Source organism: Bombus terrestris, chromosome 2, assembly GCF_910591885.1.
Source record: "Bombus terrestris chromosome 2, iyBomTerr1.2, whole genome shotgun sequence".
Lineage (NCBI taxonomy): Eukaryota > Metazoa > Arthropoda > Insecta > Hymenoptera > Apidae > Bombus > Bombus terrestris.
Window position 1 is genome coordinate 8,649,397 of NC_063270.1, and position 18,260 is coordinate 8,667,656.

Consider the following 18,260-nt stretch of genomic DNA (forward strand, 5'->3'; position numbering starts at 1 on the left):
TCGTCAAATTAGCAAATCTAGATCAAGCTGAAATTATTAAAGTTATTTTACGAGTAACATAAGCTATAAAAGGAACTACGGCGAAGATATTTGATCCACGATTAACCTTTTGCACTCCTATGTCGAGTATGACACGACATCGGTTTTTATCTCAGGAGCTCTTTTGTCGAACCCCACTCGACGTTCTTCCAGTGCCACCTTTTTTGTGAAACGTGCGAAAGAAAAGCAGGATTGTATCCTGGAAATTGTTTCAAGATATACCATACACTGAGAAATTACAAAATACAGCAATAGCGCGAATAAAACTGGTATTTAAGTGAATTTCTTTCTTCCTTTATTTATTTAAAATGTCTTATTTTTTAGTCAAAGTAAATGTCAAATAAAACGCTTAAAAGCGTTGACAGCTGTTGGTAACGAAATTGAAATAAAGTTCGGAGTGCAAAGGGTTAACACAATGAAATCTTCGTTCCTTTTTCCTTCTGTTCACAAAACGAACTTAAATTAACGACAAACGCCCAGTGGACGCGAATTATCGAGACGCTCGTGTAAATGACGGTAGTTAACGCGTAATAATGTAATTCCAAACACATTATCCACACCACATAAAGTTATTAACGATTGAGCTGACTCGGTGTTCGCAGTATGGGAACAAGTTACGCAGCCCGGAATACTCGCTCACGCGTGGGATTATGATCACGCAATCGCATAAGCTAGCTACGGAAATTACGAATACGCGCCCTTCGGCGCACCGATATACTCCATCTTGTATGGTTTATAATAAAGCACGCGTCACGCGTCAATTTCATGCCGTCTAACTATCGAGCATAGGAGGCGTATCGTAATAAAGTCCTAAACAGAGGAATTTGTGCAGAGGTGATTTTTCACGTGAACAGCGTCACAGCCCTACGTGAACCAAGATATCGGTCGATGCCTCTTCACGATAGCTTAATTTATAGCCTCGCCATATCTGTATTGTGCCTCCATCGGCGTTATAATCGCTGGAAGAAATATAGCAAATGGAAAAATAAAGTTTTAAATTGAAGAGTGAAATAGCGGCATTGATTAATGCAATGATACTAGGAAACATGTACAGAGTTCAACCTTCTCCAGCGACGCGGCAATTTTGATTGATTATATTTTTCATTTTGATACGAAAGAGGAGTTTTGACATATATCTTTGAAATATATCTGCAGAAAAATCTCCTAACTATTCTAAAAGTATAATATACCTTGCAAAATATCGTGGGATATGAGTTTCCCACCGCCAAGAAAAGTTAAATTGTCTCGACGTTTAGACTACAGCGTATAATCGATCTCTTCGATCGTTTCCGTAACGCGGACAAACTACAACGCGGCTATCCATCATCAAACTTACGTTCCACCGGCAACGTTACGAAATCGTTAAATGTTTCCGTCTGTCGATTCTCCTGCCTTACGCTGGATCATTGAAGTTCCATGTGGAAAATGGCGCAAAACGGGAACATGAAGTACCAAGCTCGACCGGTAATAGAGAAAAATAGTAGTTTGAATTTTATTTACCGCAAAACCTTCTATCGCTTCTATCGACTCGAAAAAAGAATAAAAGATAGAGAAAAATGAAATCGTGTATTTTCCTAAATCGATTCGAAGCGGGCGTATCGTCCTCCAAAGTCTAACAGCAACGTCGAACTTCTATCGTCAAAATTCAAGGATTCGATTCGGTAAACAAGCGGAATTCTCGCGTCCGGCAAACTCAACACACTCGAGTATTCGTCGAAGCGCACCGATACGCGATACTCGTGCTCGTGCATTGGAACGTTTTCGAAAGGTCAGAACGCTTCTCCGATGGATACCCGAAGGACCGAGCTTTCGAAGGCAAGCAACCGAACCGAACGACAATATTATCCAGAAATTTCTGGAAGAGGCGATCGTATCGTCTCGGTGTGTTCGTTGCACGACCTGGTTGCCAGGCGTGGCGCACGTGGATTCCTAGATGAAAATCGCAGGAACTCTTTACAGAAAGACAAAGAACTCATCTTGATATGTACGTTACGTGTTGTTTCTCTTTTTTTTCCCGACTATCGCAGGAGTGACCATTCTGCTGTCGCTGACAGTTTTCCTGAACCTCGTGGCAGAAAGCATGCCGACGACCTCGGACGCTGTCCCTCTAATAGGTACCTATGCTTACCATCACGATAGTTACGCAAGCGTGTGTTTGACAGTTTCTGTTATCTCCATGTTTCCATGTAAATATATACACGTGCACCGTAATTGTGTCTGTCGTATCGAACCGTTCCTGTTTAGGAAGTAAGACCCGGAAGAAACGCGAGGGGAAAATCGCGTGAAACGGGTAAGAACCTCGAAGGTCGTTCAGACTGAGCGATTTTTGTCATTTTCATTGACCGGCGAATCCTCGAGATCCATTTTCGAGCAGCGTGGAAAGAAGTTCGTCCTTCCGATGGGCGGGCGGCAAAGTGGTTAACATCGACCGATGAAAATGGTCGAAACGTTCTCTAACATTGGACCCCGTTGAAGGAACTGCAGTTCTGCTGCGGGTGGACGAGATTACACGGTTGCCTTCGACCGAGAAACGGTTTTACTCGCCGCTTTAACGCGTCGTAATAGCGACTGCCCTGCTTGTTCTATGGCTTTTCGTTCTCGGAATAATGTCTGTCGCGTCTTGTTATTTGATGAAAGGATATTTTAAGGATCAGAGTTCCGTGGCAACTTTCATCGAAACTTTACGGTTTGTTTTTCTATTAGGTCAGACGACGACGTTTAAAAGCGACGCGAAAGCTTGTGCAAATAATCCTCAGATGCTTTGGTATTTTAAAGTTAAAGATATTTTACGAAAGCATCTACTTCCAAGAAGACGATGGTTTGTTAATTTTTAGGCAGAGTTCGGCGTGTTTAAGTTATTCGCTGCGAAAGTGTCAATTTCCTTTCGCGCAAGACGTAATTTTCAGAAAAAAATCTTCAAGCTGCACGTAAATATTTGTTTCCCTTTTAATTTCACGATGCGTGATGGCACAAAAATTGAAATATTGAGATTTCCAAACGACCGAGTTCCGCAGATATCACCAGCAACAGTTGAAACATTAATCAAGCCTGACTCGTCTATATTTTACGCGATTCTGACCGAGCGATTTCTCAAGCTGTGCCGTAGTAGGTTGAGGCAAGATTGCACTTCAGTTGGCGCCAATCTTTAAATTACTCGTCTGCGAATGAAATTCGTCGTCCAATTAAATCATATTTATCAGCGAAATATTATCGCAATTTTCACGATGTCTGACGATCAATGATAGACTCGTCTCGTCGTGAATATCCGTTTTAACTTCTTGCCGCACGGTTAACCGTCGCGAAGAATTTCAATTCTTAGGAAAGTAGCCAAGCGAAACATCCTGGCTAACCGCGTGTTCCGGCCCGCCGAACTTTCTGTACTTTTCCAACTGAAACGGAATAGTAAATCGTGTTATCATCGAAAGATGACCGTCCTACTCGGCTGTGAAACGTCCCAATGATTTAGAATGAAAATAACCGAGCGGGAAGAAAATGCTGAAATCGTGTCGTGCAAAATCGAGAGCGAATTTTGGTTCTACCTTGAGTTTGTAGAATGACGGAATACTGCAAAGATAAAGACAAACATGCGACATTTTTTCAATGAATTAGAAATTTGAAAATATTTCTTAAGTATAAATAAAGAGAGAATTGTTCGTATATGTCGTAAACTAAATATCTGAATAATATTATGAAATGTTGATCGATATTATTACAAATGACAGTTCACACGTGATGATACGTCAAAATGCAGCATCGAATGTCGCTTAAAGTTATTTGTTTATTCGTTATCAAAATTGACGATGAAATAAAACAAAACTTTAAAAGAAACTTCAAATTGAAATTCATCGAAAATGATTTTTATTTCTGGTTGAAAATAATAGCGTAGTAAAGTATCGCTTTATCGGTATTAATTATTTAAAAATTGCTCGGTATTGTTGTCTCTTTCGTAATCAAAATATTTTAATTTCAAAGAAATGATAGATTAACGCGTATGTAGTTCGCGACCTAGAAATGTCAATAAAATTCAGCGAATACGAGGAATATTTTTCTTGGTCGTGTGTCTGGTTTTTCCTTTTTGATCAATCACTCTTGAAAAATTTTCATAGTGAATTATCGAAGAATGCTTCTTCGAAATTTATTTTTCTTGAACCGTATTATAATAATCAATATTTATTATATAAAATATCATACGTCGTTCTTAAAATATAACTTTTAGTCTATATTGCTATTTAAACAAACAATCGAAGCATACTAATAATATTTAACTTATCAAAGATTCCCCTTAATTTTCGTTCAATTAATCGCGTACCGTTGATCTCGTTCTAAATTTAATTACCAAAAAAACCAGACGTCGTCATGCGATAAATCATGAAATAAAATGGCCTGGCCACACGAACATTCTTCCTCGAAGACAAAATTGCCAGTCCCTGTGTCATTGAGTCGTATCCCGTGCACGAGTCCGTGTACAAGTTTTAAGGGTCATTCAGGTAGTTCGGACGCGTCGTTTCGGAAGTTGTAACGCGTTTACGTCGAACAACTTTCCTCTCGTTGCTCGGTGCAAATCCTTTTTGCGGCCAGTCGGACACCGGCAATGTCTCGGACTGTTTTCTCCAACAGACAAGCACATGCACACACCGATTAGACAACGCGTGCGAACAACCGACTAGAAACGTTTTTCGACCGTTTAAAGCTTAATCTATTCGCGATGAAAACTGTATACATCAAATTTTCCTGGACGTTGTAGTTTCACAGAGAACGCGCTAACGAAAGGGACGTTTGTTTCGCGTATTTTTATTTAAAGACAAAATAACTTTTTCGGATGGTTTCGCTTTATGAATAGAGAGGTAAAAAGTGCAATTGAAAAATACCTGCAAGCACCTAATGAAAAAATAGTCGAAAGCCTTTCTGGTTACACGAATAATAATGAATATTTTTCTTGAAAGAAATATAATCCGAAAAGCATTATATTTTCTCAGCTTTTAATTTCTTTGTTGGATATATCAAACGAAAGCATTATCGTAAATTTCAGAACGAAAAGCAGAACAAGCAGGGAAATGTTGAAACAAAAATACGATCGTATGATTTCTTTCGCGTCGACTCTTCTCTTTCTCTGAACGTTCCTTCCTAAACCTCTTCTACAAGAATAACCCCATAGGCTTGTGTTACATTAATGTTTAGATTATTACCCCGTTCTATGACGTAACTTCATGACAAGTACCAAAAATCTTAGCTGCCTAAAAAACTATTTATCTATAAAAATAATATAAACAATGACAAGCAATTGTACTTGAAACGATAGTACGCTATATTTTTAAATGACGGGAAATTACTTTCGATTAAATTGTAACGATCATAATCGTATAACTGGCTTTAAAATTTAAAGAATTTTCCAATCGTCCTATATAAATAGTACATTTTTCTCGCATCGAGTTTTATTAAAATTGAATAAATATCTCTCTTCTTTTCTACGCTCCTCGATATAGGTACAATAATCGAAATTCTACCAAACTTTAAAAAAGATATATTTGCATAGTTGAGAGCATTAATTTTTCCAATATCTTAGGCACCTGTATTATTGGTACTTGAGTTGTTCAACCCCCTTGAGAAACGTGCACGGTTCTATCGTCCCCCATTTCTTTGATGTATTGTATTAATTGTTCTTAATCTCGAACGAACGAGTTCGTGTGTTTAGAAGAATAAGTTAACTAACTTAATTGTCCCTGTGTCCCCGTGTCATACTTTAGAGAATTATTCGTAGCACCGAATTCCTAGGTATACTGCAAGGGTCAGTCAAATATTAACCGGACTGCGTGTAACACATGTCCACAGTTTCACGTATTAAAATGATATCGCATAGGAGTTTAAATAGACGTATCTTAAAGACGTTTTAGCTCACGTGGCGCTTTATTTATCCTTTCTTCGATAGTTAACAAAACGAACGAGAAAAGAGTATCGTCTTCCGTTGCACAACGCATAATTATTATTCGAGAGCACGAAACCCGCTGAAATTTTGCATAGGTTGCGGCTACAGTTTGGGGATGAAACGTTATCAGGAACCCGAGTGTTTGCGTGGCATAAATCGTTTTCTAGTGGTCGCGAATACGTTCAAAATACACCGCATCCGCTACGTCCCAAGACAAGTGTAACGCTAGCAAACATTGAAGCTGCTCGGCAACTGATCGAACATGTTCGACGCATAGCAATCGACGAAATTTGCTCGGAAGTTAATATTAGTCGTGGAAGAGTGGTCTCTATCGTTCGAAACGAGTTCAAGTTCCGCAAGATCACGACCACCTAAAGAGCAGTTAGGAGGTCAACTTTTCAACAGCAACGAAGTAGTAGAGCAATTCCTGCGCGATTGGTTTCTAACCCAGCCCTCCATTCCCTAGGAAACTGGAATGGAAAAATGATGAAACCAACGGTAAAAGTATATAGAGAGAAACGGAACGTAGATAGAAAAATAACTCAATTATTCTTTTTGAAACAAAACATTTGACTGAAATATAAAGTTACAAATAAAGTTCGGTTTATATTTAACTGACCCTCGTACATTGCTGTTAATTGCCTGTTGAAAGGTCCTATAGTTTGCCCATAGCCTGCCGTTTCACCCCTTGGGGGTTTAGCAAGGGATATTCCATCAGTTTATCGGAAAGCCCGTGCAAACAGTAAGTTCAATTTCATGGGCTGATACGCTCTACTTCCTTTCTAACGCGATCGGATGTTGTTTCAATTTTTCGCGTAGAAGATACGTCTAGCGATTCCATGTTGAGTTAACGTTTCAGCTCCTTTGCTTTCAACGAAACCAACAGCAAGTGCAACGCAAGTCCATACGCGATACAAATCTGTAACTTGATCTTAATTCGAACTTGATATCGCAGATGTTTATCTAATGTTATTTCTGCTAATTGATATTAATAATTGAAATTTCTAATTAATATACTAAAGAGTTTTGGTTAGTCACGAAAGAAAACATTTCGTCAAAAATGAGAAATCTGAAATAAAAAATATTTTCACGGCTTGTAACAGAATAATACGGCTTCTGATATTACTGTAACAGGGTTTTTCTAAAAGAGCTGATAAAGTGAGAACATTTTTGCGGCGATAAAAGAAAATGTATTCGTAGGAAAAATTAAAAATTTGTTTCCATAAGCCTCGCCTGAACGACCTTCGTGATGCGCCTTTTAAAATGAAATCGTATGCATAACGTAGAGGTGTAATTTATTTGCTGCTCAAAGCTACAGCCTGTAAGTTGAATAACGTGTAGACACTTCTGAAAGATTAGCAAAGTTTAAAGAGTTTAATTATCAAGAAATAATTCCAGTGATAATTAGCTCTACCGCTTTACTGTGAAGAAATGAATTAAAATAGATTTTCCAAGTTAATTCGGCGATACTTGCTCGCAGCATTATGGAAATATTTTAAATATTTGAAATGTTTTTATCATGTAATCGCTCGGGTAAAAATACATCAAGCGTAATTAAATTATTAACAATCATCGATTCTTCGTTTCAGTGCAGTAAATCGACGAGAAAGAGCCGAATGTTTTATTATATTCACAAACAGAACGATCGTTATCGGGAGCAATTTATTATCCTTCATGCAACAAGTATTCCCTTAAAAAATAATTTTTCCTTTGAATAATTTTTCGCGCTCCTCGCAGCGGAGAATTTCCATGCGACTACTAACCAACCTATAAATGAACCACGAAAAACTAAGGAACCTCGTTATCTTCTACTATGCGCCGATTAAGGGAAGTGTGTGACAGAAAGCGACTCGCGAATCGATCGATCTCCACGTTACTTGGCTTGTTCCTCATCTGTCCGTTCGCGACAACAATCACTCAGCGGGATAACTGCAGAGAAACAGCGGAGGAAGAAGAAGAGGAACGTTAGACAGAGATCAGGGCTCCTGCTCGTTTGAAAGTGACGGCCAACGAAAAAGAAGAAATGCTTGAGGAAAATTTAATTAGAACTTAAGTGGTAGGGTAGAAAAATATGCGAGACGTACCACAAAACGGTAGCCTAAAAAAGGTCAGTGCACTGCAAATTCGTTTACGGTTTCTTTATTTTCAACGACAGTCATTTTCCTGCCAACGGCATAGTCAGTCGCCGTTTTTCACGATCCGTCTGTGGTCGTCCTCCCTGCACAGCCCGTCGCGTGTTCGTTTCCTTTCTCGATTTTTCTCTTGGTCGTATCAACCACCAGGGAAACCAGCGACCGCGAGTGCGGCCATGCTTCTGAAAATTGCTCCCAGCTGACTGAGAGCAACGACATCCCGTCCAGACGACGAACTTTCTTTCCCAGGCAATTAGCGACGCGCGTGCCGCGAAATTAGTTCCTAACGAGCAATCGACAGAATCCCCGGGTTTTTCGGAGCTGTTGATCGAGAAGAGGGAAATTTCCGTAATGATTGTTAACGAGCATCGAATTCACTATCAATTAGAGTCCTACTGATTTATTCGAGTATTCAAAGTGGGGACGAGTTGTTCTGTCACAGAGATGGTAAATAGTTTGTTCGTCGACGGATGCTGTTGGAAAAAGATTCAGCTACTCGTCGAGTTAGCAACATCGCGACCGAAGGATTATTGAATGAAAGGTATTTAGTGGCAATCGTTTTTGAGAATTATTCATTGCACTTTCTTAGGACTATCGTGAGTGTAAAGATTAGAATCCCTAGAATCGTTTTCACTCTAATTTATAATATTGGTTTCATTAATTAAATAATATCTTTATGGTGAATTGTAAAAGTGTTTCATCTCTGTCTCCCGAAGCAGACTCGTAAGTTGTTATAGTTTTGTTAAAATATTATATTTACATAAAACAATATCAGCTATCGTTTCGATACTCTGCCTCGTTTCCAAAGCCACCAATGAAACGCCATTTCCTACTAATTGCTCTGTTTAATTCATCGATTTCCATCAAATCCTTCGTCCATTCCTTTACAAAATCAATCTCGATTTATTCGGAAAAGGGAAGGAAGCAATAAAATAAGAAGAAACGGTATTAATTTTAACGTCGCTAAAGGAATTTTCCTAATTAAAAAGGAAAAAGCCCACGGTTGGTCAGTCCTCGCCAAAATCACATCCAAAGTATAATGACGTGGCATTTCCATTACGATTGAAATTTTCCTGGCTCGACAGGAAAATGTTGCGCTACATACGACCAAGGTTCAACGGTCTCTTTGGTCCCTATTATTCGGCAATCACACGCCATTATTTTCCGCAATCGACGTTGGTCCCGGCTGGAACAACAAGCCGCAGTCGCATCGCGACATTTGGAATGGCAAAATGGAAATAAATCGAGACAGGATTTCCGATAACTGCATCCACGGTGTCGCGTTACGATAAACAGAATCGTCGATTTTTCAACAGAAAACGACAGTCCAAGTGGACTCCTCGGCCGTTGCTTCAAAGGAACGAATAATTTCTCGATTATCGTTATGGCAGCTGTCCCAGGCAATTAATGTTATCCCGCAGAAATATCCCGTTCGCGTACCTGTTATCGGAAAACGAAATCTTCTTCGGTGAAACGTTCAGAAAAATGGTTGGTAAGGGAATCGATTTCCTGTTGGATGTTTTTCTCTGATTTTCTCCATTTTTCTTTGTGCTGCTTCCTCCTCCTTTCTCTTTTTTTCTGTTTTCCATGCTGTCTCTTTTTTTCCTATCTTGTGCCCAGTCACCTTCAATACCTCGCAGCGAAATCGAGAATCCATTCTGTTAGTCCTCAACGTGCCTTTCAGCGGCGTTTTCAAAGGTAGATCACTTTAACGAGAATAAGTAACAAAGCCAATTTCGAAAACTGCATCGAGAATGTCGAGAAACTAATTAACTTCCTTTCTCGTGTTCCTGCTTTTAAGCGTGACATTCGTATCGACTTGGGAAGGCGGTATTTTTCCAACTGCAAACAAATTTTTCGTCAAAATCGTCAGCTCGAGCTGACGTCGAATGTGCTAACGATCGCGTAGAAGCGAAATTGCTCGAAATTCGTGGCTCGAATCTCTTGTCAGTTTCGTCGGTTACCGGGATTCGATCGGTCATACCGTGGAAGTGGAACGACGCGAAAAATTCGTAATCACTCGCCGCATCGTTTATCTCCTCTGTGCGCAACATTCCATTTACTTCTTACGGCGATCCATTTATTAATTCGACACCGGTGGTCGACCCAGTTCTCCGCTTAAACGCGAAAGCCCGATGGAATAATGCATAAATGCCGGCAAGAAAATGGCGTCAGGTGGAAAAAGCTGATACACGAGCGACTGGCCCGGGACGCCTTTACGCTGATATTTTTTTGAGCGGCTTGAACAAGCGGCTCGATCAACGACACGCCATGCAAATTTATGCGAAAACTTGCTGCTAGCGTGGAGCAGTCGACTTGGAAGGCAGGCCATCAGCAGCGAGCTTTTACGCGAACCTTGATAGCGAACCTTTACCGTGTATACTTGCGTATGCATCAGCCTGCTGCGTGACACTCGTAGTGCACAATATTATATTTATGCCAATAAGTTGACTTTTTTCCCAATTCTAAATGATTTTTTGTCTCGCCAGGAAAGTGGAGGAGAAAAGCTTTTCAATATTATATATTAAATTATCAGAGTAAAATATGTAGATATATACGTACTAGTTTCATCTTTCCTGATTCGCTAACTCGTTAATAGTCGAAACATCGTAAATGCATATTTTGAGTAACGCGGATTCTCAACTCTGATATATTAATTTGAAAAGAAAATAATCTTGCTTTCTATAGGTACCTTATTTCGTTGCTTAAAACGTTTGTATCTTCTCTGATCTTTCTCATCTTCTAGAAACGTTTCCATTTCAGAGCAAAACTTTTCTGTTTCGACACTATCAATTTCTTCCATTAGTTTCATTTTTTTCTTTTTCTATCTTCCCTCTAAAATTAATTACACATTTTTACCGAATATTTCGTTGCTGAATACCGGCGTCACGTTCGAAAATTTCCATGAGCAATTACATTTTTACTTGAAGCAGCTGGAAGTTTTAGTTGAAACTTTAATGGACGAACGAGTGGAACTATGCGGATTGAAACTGGAGCAATTAACCACTGTATGATACCATATGAAATGAATCGAACAAAGAGCATCTTTTTACCTAATGGTCTTATCGCGATCGTTTCAGTTACACGTTCCTTCGTTAATCTTTCTTTTGTTTCATTAAGTGCGCTCTTTATCAATAATCCTCTTGTAATCCTTTAACAAGAAACTAAACAAGCAAATAGATGCTCGTGTCGCGAAGAAACGATTGTAAGATATCGTACAGCTGACAATTATGAAAATAACAGACATATTGCCTATTGCTAAGTACCACTAATGCTAACTACCTTTCTGTACGTTCTTGCACTTTTAAATTCTACACTTCTACATTCTCAACTACGCAAACGTCACAGTTTAATAAGGAGAATAGCAATGCATAAGGCAAACTTCTATAAAATTGTTTTTAAGCACAAATTATAGGAAGAAAGACTATTCTAATATCACATTGATGATTTTCGTTTGACGATTTTTATTTCAAAATTCATTTCAATGTTAAGGTATGTCTCTAATCCGACGCAGAAACGTCATATGGATATCCAAAGTTGTCTGATTTTCCCACTTACTCGATTCGACCAACTCTTCTTATATGTGTGTACACTGTATACGCCGTTTACGTAATGTTCAACATTAGAAATTTCAATTTCCATCATAGTTCAGGGCCCACGATATTGAATCTGGAGATTCGAGCCGGACGCACCGACATCGACCGATAGAAAAACTTTTCGAAATATCGGAAATGTTACGGTACAAGCGACTGCGAATGAAACGCGAAACCATAAAGATTTATCTGTAATAAAACAGAATTCGAAGCTGCAGTTGACACGACTTTCGCATCTTTATACGAAGAAATAAATTTACACAATTTTTTAAATAGCAAGAGATCTCGTTTTCTTAATTCGACCAGGAAAGTAACGTACGTTCGTATATCGTGTAATTTTGCTTTTTTTACTAACTACATTTCATTTGTACCTTTTTCGTTGTTTTCTACGATCGCGTTTAAATCGTTGATTGTACGAGAAAGGAATAATTTTGTAAGTAGAGGAGTAATTTTACGAAAAATTTAACCCTCCGCGCGATCCTTTTACATCGATATAATTGAACACAATTACATTTCAGTGGACGTACTCGATGCAGTTTAAACGTAATTAGAAAATCGAGTTCTTAATCGTCAGGAGTTCGAGCACAAAATTGAAGAGATTAAATTTCGCGACCATTAACGAGCGGTAACCAGAAGAAATTTACTTCGAGCGAAAGGCCGAGACGCAAGTTCCTTCGACGAAAGTATTACAGTCCGTCGCGTCGTTCGAGGAAAATGTCCGAGGGAGTTGCTGCTGCCTTTCGCAGGTCTATTCACATGGAAGTTATTTGCTTATTTCTTGCAGAACAGTTGAACGACACAAGGTTGGGAAACTTATTCGGATCCATCGACTGCGATGTTCGATGCTTCCGTCTATTCATTCTTTTTATAACAAGAGATTGAATTATTTCGCATCGCAGATTGTTGAGAAATTTCATGTTTAGAAATCGATAAATTTGTTTTTCCCAAACAACTACGGAATATGATTAATTTCTCGAAAATATTATTAACCACGCAAGGAAATAATAGCGCATATATGTATAGGATTTATACGAGAAACTAGAAAATGAGTTATAAATAACAAGCAACAATTGTGGTAGTAAAGTGGGAAAAAGTAAATACAAAAACTGGTTGACAATGTTCACACTGTAAGTCAAGTTTGAATTTATTTTAAGCGTGTCCGATACGAGGGAAACATTTTTATAGTTCGATTTGGAAGAAGTTAACAGGAATAATCTGCATTTCTATAATCGTTCAAAAATAGCAAGACAAATTGAAACAAACAACGTTGTAGCTGTAAATTAACCTTAAATAGTCGCCATCTGTAGCTACAGTAGCTGTGCCTATGTATGTCACGTATGCTGACAACAGTTCCAACAATCGAGTTCAAAGTTCAATATCGAAAACGCCTTATCAGAACTCGTAGTTTCCCGCTGGGAGGAAAACATATCCGCGGAGCGAGACTACCCAAAGTTCAAGACGAGTTTTCGTCGTCATGTAACTGTTCTTTCTCTGCGGCAGGATGTGTAAATCCCCATTCGAATTTCTGAACAGGTCGCCAAGTAGTTTCTGCGCCAGTTCGTGCATACGTCTAACGCGACGTATGGCGCATGTCAAGTTCAGAACTGCTGACAAGGTTATATTTAGATTGAAACAAACCCTTAGAGCATGCTTCCGGACGGCCAAGCAATTCTAGAACTCCCGGGACTCCTGAATTTCGGGATTCTTTAAGAGTATAAACTTCGCATCCTATTAAATTATACTACATTTTCATCCGACTACACTGATACCTTAAACCCTGAGACACCCTGTGCATTTTCATCGCTATTCTCCATTTGGTATTTCAACTATTTTCTGCGTCAAATCGAGATAACGAGTTTGAAGTCTCCGCAAATTGCATTCCTCCGATCGTAAATCCTCGGTTCTTTTTCAATCAACAATTTTCTTATCTTTCTCGTAATCCGGTCGCTATTTAATGCTGCCCTAACTCGTAGTCGATTTCAAAGCGTTCCTGGATAGTTGCAGAAGCACCCAGCGATAACAGTCGTTTGCGAACTGCAAATAACGCTCGCCGAATCGATTCTAACGACCCTGGCCGCAGGCGTGTCTAGTTGATACGTGAGAACTACGTTCCTCCTTTAAACGCTATATTTCCGACGAAGGAGCAGCGTTCAATTCCCTGTTTCGATGAAACCGTCGATGTAGTAGAATGTCGTTTAAACGTTTCCATTTAGATGTTCCATAACGGGGCCATTCTTCGAAGCGAAGGATGTGTTCTCTGACCTCTCTAATTTGAATTGAAGATGACGTACAAGTACCCACTTCAATTATACGTGCCCTGCAACCGAGATGCTCTACTACAAGGATTAGGGATAACAAAGAAGAACTAGAGGTAGACAAGCGATTAAGAAAATGTCAAAGTTCCGCAACCGTAATTAATAGCTTAATTTCTCTTAATTGTCTTTTCAAACGGGTAACAGACTATTTCAGGTTATTACCGACTCTGGACAACTGTACGTGACAACGGCTTGCTCGTAAACATTATACGCATTTCACTGAGACTCTCGAAACGAACGGCGTTTCGAGTAACATTCGACGCGATACGCTCGATTGCACGCGCCAACTTGCCAACTTTCTGATTAGGTAATGGATGCGGTTAGCAGAAGTTCTGAATGAACTTGAAATTAATCACGTGCATAAGCATGCGTGCAAGCTTTTCTAATTACTCAGCCACTCCAGATACCCGCGAAATCTATTTCTTTGTCATTTCCATTCGGAGCCACGTGTTTGTCAGTCGAAGACATTCTACACGCCTGTTCCCAACTTTCTCGTCCTTTGTTTCAATTTACAAACAAATGGTAGGAGGCTATGTTCGACAAACCTTCAAATAGCTGATTATAATTGGTGTTGATACGAAGTTCGTTTCGCTATTTAGGGAGGAAATATTTAGATTTCGTTGATTAAACGACGAAAGGAAAGTATTCTAATTTAAGTTGCATTTATGAAAAAGGAAATATCGAATATTATAATTTCGATTATCAAACTTTAGGGTATAGGTGGATTAGTTTTCAGATTGAATGTAATTCTTTGTTGACGTTGCAATCAAGTTTGACTCGGAGAAACTTATTCTTCAGAACTGCGTTCCAGTAGAACGCAGCGAAATCATGTTTCGCTACAACGAAACTCTGATTGTTGCCTAGCATAATAATCCGCAAACGTTCCACAGGCGATGAAAATATTTCAGCCACCGTGGATTACATTGGCGAATTCGATTTTGCCGAATGGCGAGTATTTTATTGCATTTTACAGCGGCCATGCTTCATGACACCAGGGACCGGTGTCACGTATAAATTTAAATTCCATCGACGTAATATCCACGGTTATATAAATCGCGGTATACGGCGCAACGCCGTTTCAAAAAATCATAATAATCGGAAATTTAATTCTCAGCGTCTACGCGCGTGCACACACACACGATTTAATATTTTTCTCACATTGGTTTTCAATCGCACGAAGCAACCAGAAACGCGATCTCGAGTCGCAGATCGTAGCAGGTAAATCGCAAAGCAACAAGAAACGAAGATAAGAAACAGAGAGAAAAATATAGGATGTCTCAGAACCATAGACCGATCGACTAGGAAATGCTAGAGGATGACAGAAACATACCTGTCTGTGAAATATATTTATTTTTCTTTCCAATAACGAAGCTTTGAAGATACAGGTTTTGAGTGCCTGCCGATGACCAATCAGCCATGTAGGTACTCTATTCCTTTGGTTGCGACCATAAAAATATAAATTTGCATAAACATTCGCAATTTATCAATGACATTAAGTACATACTTTGGAGTTCAAGTGCAAGAACGAAAGTACATTCTTCGATGTATAACTGATTGCACATCAGCAGGCGCAAGAAACCTGCGTCTTTACAGCTTCGTAACTAAATAATAAGACAAGACGAGGTACGAATGCCGTTTCTTTTGCCATCTTCTACCATCTCCTGCTTGACTGATCTGTAGTTCTGAAACACCCTGTATAAGACGCCTAATCAATGGTACTAATATCTGAACAAGAAGGGAATAACGAACGCCAGCTCGGGGAATGTTCGTTTATCTGCGATACTTGAAGAGTCGTTGAAGGTACAGCTATAATGCAAGTTGTAAGCTGAAAGGGAGCAAAGATTAGCTGGAACGATTTCGCTGGCCGTTCTGTACCAGTTTTCATCGGGAGAGGGTGTAATTGAATTAATAAAACGGCGCTTAGGATTACGCTGGCACGAGTGCACAATCACACGGATGGATTCTTTCAAGCCTCGTGCACAGCTCTCGATGTACTTATTTGACTCTCTAGTCACGTTTAATGCGGTGAATCGTCGTTTTTCATCTCGTCTAAGAAACTTCGTCGAGACACATTCGCGGTATCCGATGAAAAATCGAAAGGTCTTCCGATCAATGGAAACGACACTTAATCGCTTTAATCATCAGCCGTACGATAATCGCGATGCATCAACGGAATCAGAACTGTTTAATCAGTTTACGTGTTAACCGATTCGGTATTTATTCGGTGGCGATCGGTGCAATTGCAACACAAAGCATTGTTTGATTAAATTATATCGAGGGATAGTTTCGAACCTGGCAGGTATCATCACGCGTGGGTTCGGGAATTTGCGGAAACATCGATTCATTGCGTTATTGATAAAAGCGGTTTGATTCGGATTCGGTTACTCGGCTATTCCAAAGCCGAATTTACGCTGTTTCGTTTTGTAGGAACACGGCGAATGAACGCAGCTTTCATCAGTCGTGTTCCTCCAAAGTGAAACGGTGTGAACTCGGCTTAAGTTATGAGAGATAATTTGAATACTATTACGATCCGTGCAAAGTTAATAGTAATTAATATAATTAAATGGATAAATTACCATATAATACAACGTTTTTCCTTATCTTGGTTATTTAAGAAATAACTAATCGCTACATCGGATCTTACAAAATTATCTTATAAAACGAAAGTAAACGCGCAGCACAAAAATTTAGCAAAATATTTCCTTTCTTTTCACGAAGCTAAGTTTCGAAACTGAGGAATCCTTTCATTTGAGAAGTACTTCTTGCGAATACACCGCACGCATCATCTAATTACCGAGCTCAGAATGAAAATACCCCTTTCCCGTCTCTCAACGTTCTTTTCCTTTCCTTTCTTCGTTCCTAAGGAACTTTCAACGATAATCGTGGCTACTATACGAACTTCGTACACGTATCTACAGGCCACTCTATTCTCTTTACCTGTGATTTCTTTAACGCGGCAAATATAGGAAACACTTTTCGAGATAGATCTATAATATAGAGGGAGGTTGGGAACTGGTGGTACGAGCGGAAAGGGGGTGATTCTATGCGAAAAAAGAAGTCGAAAATATAGAATAAAAATTTTTCGTTTGAGGCTTTGTTTTCGAGAAAATCGACTTTGAAATATAATTGAAAGAAAAGATTATTGTAGCCTTTCATACTTTAAAACAATCGAATACGTTAGAAAGTGTTCATAGAAATTTAAGTATGTGTTCAGCAGAATGGGCAACATTTTTAGCAATTTTTGTAATAATAAACTTTATGATTACTTCATATTATTTCATTATGTATTCCTAATTTTCCGTTACGGCAAAAACAAACTTAAACTGCGATAATATCCATCGAGACAACGATCTACAGTGAGATCCGTTATAACGAGACGTGATAAAGTGCACGCGTACCGAGCGAAAATTCAAATTCGATTTTCTCGAAAACAAAGCCTCAAACGAAAAATTTTTATTCTATATTTTCGACTTCTTTTTTCGCGTAGAATCACCCCCTTTCCGCTTGTACCACCAGTTATCAACCACCCTGTATATAATATATATAATAGATCTATATATAGATTGTTCCGAAGACTCAACTGTTATCTTTCCATTATTAAAATTTTTGTAAAAATTGAAGAATTTATAAAAAATACATATTTTACATATTTACTGTGTTTTAAACAAACGAAAGTAATGTTACATTAAAGAGAAATACGAGACCTTTATGTAAAGCTATCCGACGCGATCTCCATTGAATTTCATTGCAAAATCGAAACACAAAACAAATACATATCTACTAAAACGAGATGGCACTGTGTAATTACCTGCAATGTTGACTCTCTTTATTCGATCAAAATGTATAATTTGCTGTTCGTTCCAATTCTTGTTTTCCATACCAATTACGTCTTCAGCACGGTAGACGTTACAAAGAAATTTATACCACTACCTGCACGCGTTGTAACAAAACGTTATCTGACACGCAATATCAAACAACCAAAATAATACGTATTGATACTCTCGGATAAAAGATCACTGTGCATGTAAAAATAAATATAAAATAAGGAACACGATTATTCCGCAAGAACTATTTGCAAACATTAAGCTAAGCATTATCGAAATCGTATTTATTTGATTTGTTAAGATTCAGATAAGCAGACGTTATTTCGTGTCGTATTTTTCAATATTCAGATATCTCACAAAGCTCTACTAAATATCTAAAAATTTCAGCAAAGCTTCATAAGCACACAAAATTAACGTTGACTGAGCAGCAAATA

General features: G+C 38.7%; 1 protein-coding gene across 4 annotated transcripts in view; it reads left to right on the plus strand.

Moving 5' to 3' along the window:
- Nucleotides 1–18,260, plus strand: part of LOC100643274 (neuronal acetylcholine receptor subunit alpha-7) — a 264,223-nt gene that overhangs the window by 189,810 nt on the left and 56,153 nt on the right. For 2 of the 4 annotated variants that reach the window (XM_048414508.1, XM_020867826.2), the window contains exon 9: nucleotides 2,067–2,153. The exons of the other annotated variants lie outside the window; for them this stretch is intronic. In XM_048414508.1, coding sequence (XP_048270465.1) covers nucleotides 2,067–2,153 — 87 coding nt within the window. The remainder of the gene's footprint in view (nucleotides 1–2,066; nucleotides 2,154–18,260) is intronic. 4 annotated transcript variants of the gene reach the window in all.